Source organism: Talpa occidentalis, unplaced genomic scaffold, assembly GCF_014898055.3.
Source record: "Talpa occidentalis isolate TD23 unplaced genomic scaffold, MPIMG_talOcc4v2.1 talOcc4.2, whole genome shotgun sequence".
Classification (NCBI taxonomy): Eukaryota; Metazoa; Chordata; class Mammalia; order Eulipotyphla; family Talpidae; genus Talpa; species Talpa occidentalis.
Window position 1 is genome coordinate 69,843,466 of NW_023602073.1, and position 15,619 is coordinate 69,859,084.

At 38.6% G+C, this 15,619-nt stretch overlaps 1 protein-coding gene across 1 annotated transcript; it reads left to right on the forward strand.

The window, feature by feature from the left end:
- The first annotated feature begins 578 nt into the window (after window positions 1-578).
- GLYATL3 (glycine-N-acyltransferase like 3) lies at window positions 579-11,882 on the forward strand. The gene is made up of 5 exons (XM_037518722.1): window positions 579-656; window positions 3,519-3,626; window positions 4,362-4,488; window positions 7,638-7,764; window positions 11,468-11,882. The coding sequence occupies exons 1-5, from the start codon at window positions 579-581 to the stop codon at window positions 11,880-11,882; spliced, it is 855 nt and encodes a 284-aa protein (XP_037374619.1).
- Window positions 11,883-15,619: the final 3,737 nt, after the last annotated feature.

The following is a 15,619-nucleotide window of genomic DNA, read 5'->3' on the forward strand; positions in this document are numbered from 1 at the left end:
CTAGATTCATGATTCACTCAAGTATTTCTCTAGTTTATGCCCCTCGTTGTGAAAAGGAAATTTCCCTACTTAATGGTAAGATTCTTACTTTGAGTTTCACTTCATCTGTTCAACAATTACTTAAGATGATAATTACTATGTGCCACACCCTGGACTCAGACCTGGGGAGACTGTGGAGCACAGTACAGAAGTGGGCCCTTCCTTCATGCCACTCATAGGCCATTTTAGATACACTGAAATCAAATAAAACACATATGTAACATTATAAAGTTTTAAGTGTCCCATGGGAAAGTTTACAATTAACATGTATAATAGAAAGACTTCACACAGTGTAGAAGCTCACATCTTTCCAGGATTCCATCATTAACCCTCCATGCCCATGTATTCTCTGATTTACCCAGCCCTGAAACTCCCCATGTTCTTCCCCCTTCAGAGGGAGCAATGGCATTCAGAATTACACCCATTGAAAGCAGGACTTCAAGGATTTTCCTTGGTAGATTCAAATGTTAACAGGCAGACATTAAATGTATACTTTCAAGTTTTTAATTAGGTGTGGAATTGCTAGAGCTTTGGAGAAGATGCTGGTGCTAAACTGTTCTACCAAATTACTGATACTGGAAAAAATGTTGAAGAGTCACTTTCCTGAATCACTCAAGGTACTTTAAATTTAAGAGTTCTACTTTATATCTTTATTTTATTAATTTGTGGAGTAATGTCAGACATGTGACTATGTCCCAAGATTTTCTGATGATTATGCTTTCTGGGAGCATTTATTTAACATGCAGCTTCCCAATCCCATTCTTCTAGAGACTGATTTGATGGACTGTGGATAGGATCCAGATAATTATATTTTTAGCAGTCACTGTAGATGACTCCTGGGAAAATTTAGGTAATGTTAAGGTAAATTTGGGTTCTAAAATTTGTTAAGTAGCAGAGAAGTATAGGGTATGTAGCTTTACTTATAAGAACATAATCTGTATACACAATGGGACTGAAGTTTAGGGATTATTTTAAAATTTTGTTTATTTCAAGTTCTTTATTTTTGAAGTTTATTTAATGGCCTAGTTGGGCACAATCCTCGCTCTCTGTTAAAGTCTTCTACTAGTCTAGGAAGACCTGCTGGTAACTCACAGCTATTGTGGAACATGACACTAATCAAAGATTATGGATAAATATAAGAATAGAAATATTTTAATCTCCTAGAGAAAAAAAAATGCAAGATGAAATGAAATTGTCTTTGAGGACTGAGCTTCTTGAGCAAATTGATAGCCCTCCAACAGTGGTTTTCAAATATGAACAGCATGCTAGAAGAAAGATATAATGAATAATAATTTCTCAAGAGAGAGACCTGTATTTTTAACAAACACACTGCACAATCCTTACATACACTAAAATGTGAGCAAAAGTGATCTAGACAAAGTCCTGCATGCACTGTACTGGGTTGACTAAATCTAGTCATCTTGCCTTATTGATTTTGATTACACTATATGATTTAGGGAAAATCTGAATGATAATTTGTGACTATATGGCTAAGAAAAAGTACCAGATGGACAGTCAGACCTAAATTTTCCCAGTCTGCATGCTGACACTGAGGTGAATAAATAAGATGGTAGGTTACTTTACTTCAACAACATCTTTGACTAACTCTTTTTCCAAAGATAGCTAAAAAGACTTTAAGTGGTCACAAGAGATATTATTTCATAAACACAAATGATGGACCCTTAGATTATAAGTATTATATTTGGATAGTACTCTACAATAAAAGTTTGGATATTTTTATCCTTCCAGCAACTTCATAAGATGTTTATTAGTCCATTTTATAAATGAATAAATTGAAGCTCAAAGAAGATAATACAGAAAGTAAAGAAGTGAGGTTAAATCTCATTCTTTTGATTTCATATTTATTGTTTTTTCCCACAGCAACATAACTACCAGATGCCTGGGTATAGATATTGAATTTGAATTAAGATAGCACTAAAGAAGGTAAAATGTGGGTTCCAATTCTATTGTAATTTAATTTTTTCATTGAATTCAATCACATACTGAAAAGTGAATATAGTATAATTATGCAGCTCAATGTATTTTCACAAAGCAAATCTCTGTGTAATCTCCACTCCAATCAAGAATGAACATTACTTCAGACACTAGTCTTCCCCATTCCCCAATGCTCCTTTCCATACTTTACCTTTCCCTGCTCCCCAAACATTACCACTACCCTGACTTCTGAAGCCAGAACTGTGTTTTGTCTGTTTTTGACTATATTATAAATTGGATCACACAATAAGAATATTTTTGTATCTATTTTCTTTCACCAACATTTTGTTGCTGTTTTGTAATTCATAGGGATTACAAATATGCAACAATTTAATTATTCCACTATTGATGAACATTAAAATTATTTCTAGTTTTTGTCTATTATGAAAATGCTCCTATGAACATTGCCTACAGCTCAGCTCTCCTTGTTACCTCCACAACTTTCTCTTTTCTATAAGCACACATATAACACATGAATGTTATTTTGTAGGATAGACACCAGTGATTATCATGGAGAAAAAAATTGTGAAAGACCGCAGAATATTCTGGAGTAATACTAGAATAGTTTAATCAATAAGCAATTGATAGGCCTCCCCGGTGGCGCAGCGGTTGAGCGCTGGGTTGCGAACCTGCCTGCAGCCTCTGCAGCACCGGTTTGATCCCCGGCTGCTCCCCAGCCACCAGAGGAGGGTCCCACATGGCGCGCAGACCTCTCCTGCCGCCCGCTGCTCCCCTCAGCAGTGTACTTCGGTCCTTCTGCCTGCTCTGCTCTCTGCTCTGGCTCTGGTGAATTCTCTCACCCTCCCACACTTCTGACTGTACCCAGTGCTTGTATAAACAAAAACAAACAAACAAATAAATAAATAAATAAACATGCCTCTATAAAAAAAAAATAAAAAAATAAGCAATTGATAATCTATCTAAGACTCCATGGATAGAATAATGAAGGAGATGTAAGACTCTCCTCAGGAGATACCAAAAAGTCTTACTTCATCCGGAGGGAGGTGGTTCATTTCATTCCCAAGTGATGTTCAATTAAAATTCAGGGTTGAAGCATTTCATGGGTTGTTTTCAGATAGTATAATAAACTTCCAAAGCAGCTGAGCATCAAAATAATCTCTGGAACTGCTTAATTTATACGAGCCCTAAATCTATATATCAGATTACAATCCATTCATCGAGTATTTATTAATGATTTATGTGCCAGCTACCCACCTAGTAAGCCAGTTGATGGCTACCTCTTAGTGTTATAATATTACAAGCAAAGTTTGGGGAGAGTTTCCACAGACTTTTTACCAGTTTTCATGTGTGCCAATGAAATAACAGGAGAGAAGTTTGTATGTGTGTAAGTTGTGCATATGTATTTATCATTTCTCCACTCATGGCCATGGTTATACAGCAGAACAAAAAGTATAAAGAGTAACATGCAATTGAAATAGCTAGCAATGTGGTTGGTTAACTTTTTTCTGGGTTCTCTGGCTCAGGTTTATGGAGCAGTGATGAACATAAATCGTGGGAATCCCTTTCAGAAGGAAGTAGTATTGGATTCATGGCCAGACTTCAAAGCTGTCATTACACGGCGGCAGAAAGAGGTACAGTTGTGAAAAGGAAAAAAAAAAAACAAAAAAAAACAAAACTAAAAAAGAGTCGACATCAGCTGGAACAAAAAGATTAAATAAAAGGGATTCTGTAACCATCATAGCCATATGCTTTAGCTTATCTGGCTACATATTTCACCATTAAAATCTAATTTGACTGACTTTAGAGTATCAGAATATGGGAAACCTCTAGTGTAAATGTGTTCAATAAAATGTTTCCTTAGTGTCTGCTGATCTCCAGAAACATAAAGCATACAGGCTGGTGTGTGCTGGTTTTTTCCATTGGGTTAATGATACCGTGTAAGTGATGACGTACGTCATGTGGGTAAATATAAAAGAAGATTGAAAAAAAAGAAAGGCAAGCAGCCCCATTATGCTTTTGAGACTAAAGAGAGGCTCAGGTGATCAAAGGTGTGCTCTCCTGACCACATTAGGAAAATTTGAATGTTCTATTTGCTTCTTAATGGTGGGTTCACTGCTTATAACTTTATATATGTAAAACCCTAGTAAGCTGTGAAATAAATATCTTACAAACCTACCTGATAACAGAAGCTCCCAAATCCTGTTCTTTCCCTGATATATTAGCCACATTTCCACCTAGCCATTGTTCATAAGTTGGTGATTTTGCTGATGAAATTATCTAGACATGTATAGCTAATGTAGCTAATCTATTTAGGATTTGAATTTTCCAGAGGGTATATTTTTTTATGATTATTTCTTCTGTCCTAGACTGAGACAGATAACCTGGACCATTATACTAATGCCTATGCTGTGTTCTACAAGGATGTGGCAGCCTACCAACGGCTGTTAGAGGAAAAGGATGTTATTAACTGGGACCAAGTTTTTCAAATACAGGGTAAGGTCAGGTACAAGACATACTAAGCAGCCATTTCCCCCCTCTTTTTTGGTCATATATATAAAGTAGATGTTGCATTTATTTCGTGTATACACACATATAAGCATAAATACCTATACATACTTTTTTATAATTACAATTTATGAATTACAGTTTTGTAGGAACACTTATTTTTTATTTCTAATGAGGCGCACTGTTGGGGTAAGTGGAGACCATTTAATGGGGGCTGCTTTTAATTGATATTTCCTCCATGGTTGCTATAATAATACAGTTATCAGTATCACAACATATTTTGCCTTATTACTTCTAAATTTTTCCTATCACAATCTTTTAAAGTAACTGTAATTTAAGCCTAAGTCAGTAGACAAACCTTTTCTTCTTTCTGAAGCAAACAATTCTGGAAAGAAGTGCTCAAGAGTATATGTGGGCCTCCCCGGTGGCGCAGTGGTTGAGCGCTGGGTTGCGAAGCTGCCCGCAGCCTCTGCAGCGCAGGTTCGATCCCCGTTGCTCCCTGGCCACCAGAGGAGGGTCCCACATGGCACGCAGACCTCTCCTGCCGCCCGCTGCTCCCCTCAGCAGTGTACTTCGGTCCTTCTGCCTGCTCTGCTCTCCGCTCTGGCTCTGGTGAATTCTCTCACCCTCCCTTGCTTCTGACTGTACCCAGTGCTTGTGTAAATAAATAAATCTTGTATAAATAAATAAATAAATCTTTAAAAAAAAAAAAAAGAGTATATGTGAGTTCCAAGGACATAATTGCATGACCTTCAGTGCTAGTGGAGAACTTGAGGCCAAGACAGAAGCATATTAAGAATTTCTGATAGTTTGTATGCACAGTTTCAGCTTCAGTATGTGACTTACTCCTTCAACTTTTCAAAATGATTGGGAGTTGATATAGTCAATGAACTTACAGTTTATAACTTTTCTAATGAAACCTGTCCTTAAATCACTTGACAGGAAGATAGGATTCCCATGTTAGAAAAGTAAAGTCTAGTAGTATTTTTTTAGTCATAGACAGCTGAAATCCTCTTTTGAAGAAAAGTTTCTCAACTACAACAATTAATGCATAAATGACTAAAGTTTTGGAATGTTCTGTAAAATCCATCTGCAAATTCTTAAAAAGACCTCATGTAAGAAATTCTAAATTAGGGCCTCCCTGGTGGCACAAGGGGTTAAGGTGCAACCTATGAAGCTATCTGTAGCCACTGCAGCACGAGTTCAATCCCCAGCCAGGGAGATACCCACATGGTGCAGCAGACCTCTCCTGACTCTCCCCCTGCTCCCCTCAGCAGCGTATTTCAGTCAATCTGCCTGTTCTGTTCCTCGTTCTGCCTCTGGTGAATCCTCTCATACACACACCCCCACACACACCTCTGGCCTATACCCCAATTCTTGTGTGCATAAATAAATAAATCTTTAAAAAAGTTCTAAACTATCTCTTGCCTTTATGAAATTTAACCCTCTTATGCAGCTGAGAAGTAAAACATGGTTCGACCAACAATTTAAATTTTTCTCACCAATATTACTTTAAATTTTTTTTTTTTTTTTTTTTTTTTTTTTTTAATAGAGGCATGTTTTATTTATTTATTTATTTATTTGTTTTGTTTGTTTGTTTATACATGCACTGGGTACAGTCAGAAGCACGGGAGGGCGAGAGCAGAGCAGGCAGAAGGACCGAAGTACACTGCTGAGGGGAGCAGTGGGCGGCAGGAGAGGTCTGCGCGCCATGTGGGACCCTCCTCCTGTGGCCGGGGAGCAGCCAGGGATCGAACCGGCGCCGCAGAGGCTGCGGGCAGCTTCGCAACCCAGCGCTCAACCGCTGCGCCACGGGGGAGGCCCACAATATACTTTAATGTGAAAATGAGAATATCTCTTCCTTGATGTTGGATAGATTTTGGTCCTATTGACCTACTGCCCTCACATCACCAGAATATATCACTATGTGAAGAAGTTCCCTGTCATTGCAACAATTCTTTTCAGAAAGCTAAGTTTACAGTTTAGTCAGTTATAGTCCTTTAGGTTGACCCAAAATTCCCTTCGAGAAGGTTTGGTGGGACAGGTATAAACTATAATGCCTAATGTTGGTGACTGGGTAAAGACCCCTCATTTAGCATATAAGTCAGTACAGGCATAACTCTTGGCTTCTGATGTGGTCTCTTGACTATATACTTTTTGTTAATAACTGTTATCTCTGAAATATTGAATAGCTTCTAAGAAGTCATTAGTATCTTTACTATTCTTTTTTTTTAAACATTTTTTCTTTTTTTTTTAATATTTATTTATTTATTTATACAAGCACTGGGTACAGTCAGAAGTGCGGGAGGGTGAGAGAATTCACCAGAGCCAGAGTGGGGAGCAGAGCAGGCAGAAGGACCGAAGTACACTGCTGAGGGGAGCAGCGGGCGGCAAGAGAGGTCTGCGCGCCATGTGGGACCCCCCTCTGGTGGCCGGGGAGCAGCCGGGGATCCAACCTGCGCTGCAGAGGCCGCGGGCAGCTTCGCAACCCAGCGCTCAACCACTGCGCCACAAGGGAGGCCCTCTTTACTATTCTTTATCAGAGTTTAAAGTGATGCTGTTTCCCAAAAATCCTCAAATCGTGAAAAATTCCTCAGTCTAATTATCTTTTGCCGCATTGCAGGCTCCAGTCAGAGCTACCGGCAGGGCTACCTGCGTAGATCAAGCCTTAGCCTTAGACACAACTTTAGCACTGAATGTTCAGAACAACAACATACCCTGCACAGAAATGCCTTTTTCATTTTTAACCTAAGAGCTATCTATCCACAAACCATGCTAAATTAGGGTTAACCCTAGCACTAATCTTCGCAGTGCAACAAAACTCTTGTGTTTGCCATGCAAGAGGAGGAGATAAAAAAATACAGAGCTCCCCAGACATGTCAGACTCTTTTGATTGCACAATGAGAGAGGACTTGTGGACGTGAGTACTAACCTGACATTTTCAGAAGCCAACAAAAAATTTGGGAATCAAACAGGGAGTCATTGCAGTAATTCATTTGTATAAATACATAGTGATTGAGATAATATAAGGAGGCAAATTGATGTATTATGTACAGTATAAAAATACGGCAACTAATTTATTTTTTGTGTTTTTAAATAAAGTCTCCTCATTTTTCATTATGTCTTCCTATTTGCAGGGCTGCAGAGTGAGTTATGTGATGTTTCCAAAGCTGTTGCCAACTCAAAACAGTTGTCTGTAAAGCTAACTTCTTTCAAGGCAGTTCATTTTTCTCCTGTTTCAACTCTACCAGATACCAGTTCCTTGTATGTAAACAAGGTTTCTACATTTGGGATTAGGACTTATTGTATAGAAATAAAAACATTCGTCACTGAAGTACTTAGTATCATGTAGGGATATTTAGGACTTGGATTTGGATGTTTGAGTAATTGTGTGTGTGTTTTGTGGGGGTGAGGGGTGAACGGTGTATTTACTCCTTTCCTTTCTGTTTTGCTTTACTGCTCATAATTTCCTGCTAAGCAAATTATTGTCTTTGTCCATAGTAGTAAATGAACTCTGGAGACCTGTATTTTCACAGTAAATATGGACAAGTCATGCCTTGGTATTTCCCCTCAAATAATTCTTTTTTAATAAGCATTTATTTTTTATTGAAATAATATTGCATTGTAACTTTATGTACATTTCTAGTATGTATATATTTTTAAATTTTTTTATATATATTTTACATCAGGTGTAGTCCCCATAGCATTCCCACCACCTATTCACCTGTGAACCATCACCATAGTCCCTTGTGCTCTTCCCTTCACCCTCATTTTGATCCTTCTCCCTCTCCCTCCCCTGCAGAATGTCTCTGATTTGTAGTCCTTCTTAATAGGCTCTGTTATCTGAATTCAAGATAGTTAACGATGAGAGTGTGTAACTGACTTGTGCTGAGCTTTTATGTACTAGGTACTGAAAGTTCTAAATATATTACCTCTTGAGTCCTTTACACCACCCTGTAAAGTAGTGCTATTCCTACTCACTTTGTGAACAAAATTGAGGTAACAGGAAAAAACAGTAGAGTCAGGAAATCTTCCCAAGAAGTCTGGGTCCTGAATCCAAGTCTTCAAAACATTTGTTAGTGTATATCTGCTCTCCAACTTTCTTCTTACTTTGGAGTCCTTCATCATTTACTATTTACCTTCTTTTCTGCTTAAACTTTGAGTCTCAATTTCATCTTCTCTTTCTTTTTTTTAAAGATTTATTTATTTATTTATTTATTTATTTATTTATTTATTTATTTATATAAGCACTGGGTACAGTCAGAGGCGCCGGAGGGTGAGAGAATTCACCAGAGCCACAGCGGAGAGTAGAACAGGCAGACTGACGAAGTACACTGCTGAGGGGAGCAGTGGGCGGCAGGAGAGGTCTGCGCGCCATGTGGGACCCTCACCCAGTGGGCCGGGGATCGAACCGGCACTGCAGAGGCTGCGGGCAGCTTCGCAACTCAGCGCTCAACCACTGCACCACCGGCAAGGCCCTCAATTTCATCTTCTCAAAAATTTCTCTATAGTATCTTCCTCACACCTTTTTTGAATGAAACATGATACTTGAAGAGTATCCACCTCAGTGAATGTTAGTTTTCTTCACTTTCATAGAGTATATTACAAAGCAATTCCTTCATAAGCAAAATAAGACTTGAGTCCAAATAAGAACAGGCACGTTGAGTCACATAAAATAATAGCTTTCTCTTTTTATTTTTTTCAGTTATGAAACTTTTCAAAGACTGCAAAGGTTGAAAGGCTAGCATAATGAACCTCCCATCAATCAATGGCTAATCTTATTTCATCCACTCTTCTATCTACTCTTTCCACTCCTTGGATAATTCTGAAGGAAATAGCCCAGGCATTATCCTACTATTAGTTATTTTAATATATATCACTAAAAGATACAGATTCTTAATAAAATTTAAAAAACACTATATAGTAGTATCACTTCTGTGTCAGGGGTTCCCAAGATCACCCACAGGCTTAATGGTTGCCTAGGAAGACTCATTGGACTCAACATATAGAAAGCATACAAAGCAAGATCATCAAAGGAAAAAGGAGCATTGGTGAAAATCAAAGGAATCCAGACACGAGTTTCCAGGAGCTTAATCTAGTGGAGTCACACAGGGCATGCTTAATTTCCTCAACAATGAGTTGTGACAACACGTGTAGGATTTTTATTAGAGGTAACCACTGCCTAGCATATGCCAACTTCCTGCATTCCCAGGGGAAAGCAGGTGTTCAGCATGGAGCACACAATTGTACACACAGTTAGGCACAGTAAGCCACTCCTGTCTGCTCTGGGGATGGCAGGGAGGTTCCAGAATCCAAGTTGCCAGACAACCACCAAAGGCCAACTTGGCAAGAAAGCTTTTCTAAAGAAAAGCAACTTCAAGCCTGCTTTGCTAACTTTTTTCTCCTTAAAATTTCAATAACTATTTCTTTATGATAAACTAGCCAGTTAGTAGCCACATTTCCCAAATTATAATATTATTTGCCATTTGTTCTTAATTTTATTTGACATACAGATTCTCTTTTCATCTTTTTTGTTTCTTCCATTACAGTTGTAGAAGATAGCATGCTATTTGTCCTTTAGAATTTTAGAGATTCCCACAGTCTATTTAATGTCATATCCCTGAGATGTTATCTAAAAGTTTTCTTTATCCCCAGTCAGGTCTTTTAAAAATAAATTTTGACTTGAATTGCTCTTTTATGCATAGGAAGTTAGATGATTTGTCTTTAACACATGTCACCACTCAAATTTTGTAGACTCTATTTTGAGTACTCTGACCTTTTGATACAAGGTCATCTATCCAGTCATTGCTTGTATTTATTTATCTCTGCTTAGTGGTTAGGCCATTAATTCAATGTGAGAGCCCCAGTATGCTCGGAATGTGGACTAACACTCCATAACAATGAATGAAAAAAACAAAACAAAACTTGTACCTTATAAAGAAGATCAAAGCAAGAATGGCATTATCAGTCTCTTAACGGTTACGAGGGATGATCTTATAATATTTGATAACCTCAGGAATAAAAATTAATTCTGAGACACAGCTAGCCCATAGGACTTCCACTAAGTAATCGATCTCATTTCTTAGAAATTGCACCAATTCCTGTCTTTTTCTTTACCATATCTCCCAGCCATTGGCTTTTAGATATTTTCCCATATCTTTTAGGTTAAGGTTTGGAAGCACTGCAATTTCATGAGCATCTACATAACCCTGGAATATTAAGCAACTCTTATTTCTGCTCTGGTCACAGATGCATAATATAGAAGTTCTACCCTAAAGCATTTTTTTGTGCTAAACAAAAGACTAAAGGCTGTAGAATCTGTATTAGTTCAAGGCATCAGAGAGTATCAACTTAATAAAAGCCAAATCTGAGAAATGTTTCACAGAAAAACAGAATGCTTTTTAAAATCTACATTGAAGGGTCTCCCCGGTGGTGCAGCTGTTGAGTGCTGGGTTGCGAAGCTGCCCACAGCCTCTGCAGCGCCGGTTCGATCCCCGGCTGCTCCCCGGCCACCGGAGGAAGGTCCCGCATGGTGCGCAGACCTCTCCTGCCGCCCGCTGCTCCCCTCAGCAGTGTGCTTCGGTCCTTCTGCCTGCTCTGCTCCCCGCTCTGGCTCTGGTGAATTCTCTCACCCTCCCGCGCTTCTGACTGTATCCAGTGCTTGTATAAATAAATAAAAATAAATCTAAAAATTAAAAATAAATAAAATCTACATTGAAGACAATAATAAATGTGCATAAAACTAAAAGGAAAGACTTAACTTTGGTATAATGTGTATTTTGTTCTCTCAGAAGTGAAATGTGATGATTCTCAGAAATGAAAGTGAGGGATTCTAATGCACTGAAGATGTTTGGGTGTTTACTAAGTGCTATTTCTGGGATGGTTTTTCAGTTTGAAACAGTGTAAAAAAAAGCTGTTGTTTGTAATCACATGAGTTCATACTTCTTTTCATGTCATCTTCTTCTAGAATGACATCTCCTCCAAGACTAACCTACCTGAGTGTTGCCGATGCTGATCTACTCAATAGAACTTGGTCTCGAGGTGGCAATGAACAGTGTCTCCGGTACATTGCCAGCCTCATCTCCAGCTTCCCCAGTGTGTGTGTCCGTGATGACAAGGGAAACCCAGTCTCCTGGAGTTTAACAGATCAGTTTGCTACCATGTGCCATGGCTACACCTTACCTGAGCATCGCAGAAAAGGTTATAGTCGGCTGGTGGCTCTTACACTGGCCAAGAAGCTGCAAAGCCGGGGATTCCCCACTCAGGGCAACGTGCTGGATGACAATAAGGCCTCCTTAAACCTCCTGAAGAGTGTCCATGCTGAGATCTTGCCTTGTCGTTTTCATAGACTTATTCTCACCCCTTCAGCTTTCTCTAGCTAAACTTACCTTTTAGCCCAGTGAAATACTAGGAAGTGTTTTCTTTTCCCTTAACACACACGCACACACCACACACACACACACCCTTAGCAGCCTATGTGGGGAAAATTAAAATTGGAGTCAGGAAAATCTTAGGTGGTTGATGAGGTCCTGGAAAAGACGTGCAGGAACAAACAGAGAAGCCTTAGCTCTCTCTGTCCCAGATTTCTACAATAAATAACTGTAAGGGTCAGAGACAACTATGGCTGAAAATAAAGGATACTTATCCTCTTTTGTGTTCTACCATCGGAAAAAGGTTCTGAAATCAGCTCTTGCTAACACAATAGCAGAAATGAGTACCTGGCGACAAATGATTTAACACAGAAGCCTGTGGCTCCTGTTTTATTATCACTTCTGTTTTATAATTAGTATTGGACTTCTACTTTACATTCTCAAATCCACACCAATTCCCAACTACTATAAGTAACAGTACCCTTTGCCCGCTGCTGCTATATTTCACCAAACTCTTCCTAGCCTCTGACCCAAGTTCATTGCAGAATATCCTACTTTTTCCCTTTTAATTATGGGCTCTCCACTTCTACATGCTATATGAGGCTATAGTTCTTCCTTGGGAACATTCAAATGTAGAGATTTTCTTCAGAATCCCCTCGAGGGCTGGTTGCAACACAGATCACTGGGCCTCTCTAGCAGTCTCTGATTCAGTAAATCTGTGACAGAGTCTGAGAATTGGCATTTCTAACAAGTTCACATTGTTCAGTTGCTTGGATGGAAGAATGACAAGGGCATTTTAAATGGTAGAAACAGCAGATGATGTGAGGATAGAACTGGACCTTATGTATCACCTATTCCAGACTCTTTGTTTGCAATCCTCTCGCTCATAAGAAACTAGGATACATACATAGGTGTGAAAGTGGATGTTCAAATGCATATATAAACACACTTACATATACAACACATATATATTCATTCCTTTCATATGTTCTATCTGCATATGTATATGCTCAGAATTTTGATAGGATAATAAATGTTAATTCTCTCTCTACGTAGGAAGACTTTGAGGACCAAGGAAAATAAATGACTTCTCTGAAATTATATAATCAATGCTAGAGACTAAGACAAAATGCTGTCATTTATATTTTGATTTATTCTTTTCACTAAATCTTTTTTGTAAAGGATATTTAAATGTTTAAAAAATTAAATTGACACGTTAACTAGTCTTTTATCCTTTTCATTTTTTAAAAATTTGTGTTTTCATTGGTTGTGGATGTATGTCTTTCAAGCACAGTAAAGGAGGAGATAAATATCACGAACGTTGCTCTTCCACTTGCAGCAAAAGCAGGCACAAGCACAATGGTTGGGTTTGCCTGGTCTAGATAAAGTTGACTTCGCCATGTAGAAAATATTGGTTTCTTATTCCAGTGGAGGACGCAAATTCCCAACTACAAAGATAGAGGTGAAAGTGTATCCTGAGAAAAGTAACTAAGCTGTCTGAAGGAGAGTTTCATTTTGATAAAAAATAAGACTCCTTGGGAATGAATATATGCTTAGGTCATCCTGAGCCAGTGGTTACCTGGAAACTTGTCCTTGGTGCCAGAGGGAAGAGCACCAAGTAACAGGAGTCCATAAACCTCTTGGGATAATGTGGTCTAGTTTCTGCCCCAGGGATGCTCATTATCTTTAGCATTGATTGAGCATGGGTTTCTCCTACCTCGTACAAAACAATATTATTATAGCCTTATTTTCTCCCCAATAATATGCCTGCTATTTATTTAACCATGTGCTGATAATTGAGCCAAATAATATCTATATCTTTGTGAAGGGTTAAGATAAGATATTGTCTTACTCTGGAAATTCTGCCTCAGATGTTATGACTCACCAAATGTTATGCAGATTTTTAGTGGTCAAGTTAGATCAGGATCCTGCATTTATCAGATTCTAAAGCCTGTACTGTTAGTCTTTATGCCATCTGACTTCTTAAGCATATTAGAACTCTGTGGGGACAATTATTTCCTTATTTCATTGCTTTCTGAATTTTCCACCTCTGTCAACTGAACAATGAATTCCACATTTTATATATATATTTTATTTTTATATTCTCCATACAATTGCAACCCCCTTATTTTGACCCCAATCCCTCCCCTCCCCACCCCCCACCCCCCATAGAGTGTCGCTGGTTCAAAGTTGTTTGTTGATTATGAATTCCACATTTTGAAGGGGATTTTGTGTCTACCAAATTGCATCAATCATTTTATGATTTTACTTTTATCTTTACTGTAAACATATTAAGCCTTTTAAGAAAGTATGAAACAATTTTGGGATTAAGGAGAAAAGTGCAAGAAGAGAAAGATTCAAGTAGGAAAAGTCTAAACAAATGTAAGTAGGCCCTCAGTGCTGATTTCAGAAAATTCTTCAATGTAATATATAAACAAACCATTGAAGAGTTTTAAGCGGAGGGCTCCCTGGTGGCCCAGGCAGTTGAGCAATGAACTGTGAGGCTGTCTGCAGTTCCTGCAGCGCAGGTTTGATCCCGGCTGGCTGGCGAGAATCCCACATGGTGAAACAGACCTCTCCTGTCTCACCCGCTGCTCCCCTCAGCAGTGTATTTCGTCAGTTTGCCTGTTCTGTTCCCGGCTCTGTCTCTGGTGAATCCTCTCACCCTCCCCCGCATCTGGCCAGTACCCCAGTTCTTTGTTTATAAAAATAAATAAATCTTTTTTTTTTAAAAAAAGGGTTTTAAGCAGAGACTTGTCTATTTGGAAATCAACTGGGAGACTACTACAACAGTCTAAGTTAGATGTGATCCACATTTAGCTTGAATAATAGTGATGTGAAAGTGAATTATTGCCAGAGTTATTTAGAAACAAATGTCAAGATTTAGTGGTTGTAACAATAAATGTCAAGGATGACTCCTAATTTCCAATGCTGTGATATCTGTTGCTGGTGGTGTTTTTAATTAGATAGGAAGAATTGGAATACCATGAAGCCTTGGGAAATTGGGAACAGTGGAAATTATTTGGGGATATTAAGTTATGAAACATGCAAGCAATGAGATCAAGTTAGATATTGGGGAACTTAAGCCAGGGAAGTTGTCTGAGACAGAGCATAAATTTAGGAGTCATAGGCATGTAAGTAGTAACCAAAAAACCCATGTATTTGATGGAGATTACCTGGGACTGGACCTTGTGTACACCAAATATCTAAAATTGTTCCTCCCCTGTGGCACAGCAGTTGAGTGCTGGGTTGCGAAGCTGCCCGCAGCCTCTGCAGCACCAGTTCTATCCCCAGCCACTGGGTGAGGGTCCCACATGGTGCACAGACCTCTCCTGCCGCCCGCTGCTCCCCTCAGCAGTGTATTTCGTCAGTCTGTCTGTTCTGCTCCCTGCTGTGGCTCTGGTGAATTCTCTCACCCTCCCGCACTTCTGACTGTACCCAGTGCTTGTATAAATAAATAAATAAATTTAAAAATAAAATAAAAAACAAATATCTAAAATTGAGTGAAGAGGAAGACTTTGGAATAAAAGAAGTAGAAGTCAGAAGATAGAAAGTCGGGAGATGATCAGCATGGAAGAGAAAGGAGGAAAATATTAAGATTGAGGGGTTATTAATAGTGTTAAATTACTGAGAGGTCAAGAACACATAAAGAATAAAAATTTTCCATTGCACTGTGAAATATTTTCAGTACATGTACCAAAAAGAAGCCAGTAACAAGAATACATACTTTGTGATTCCATTTATATAAA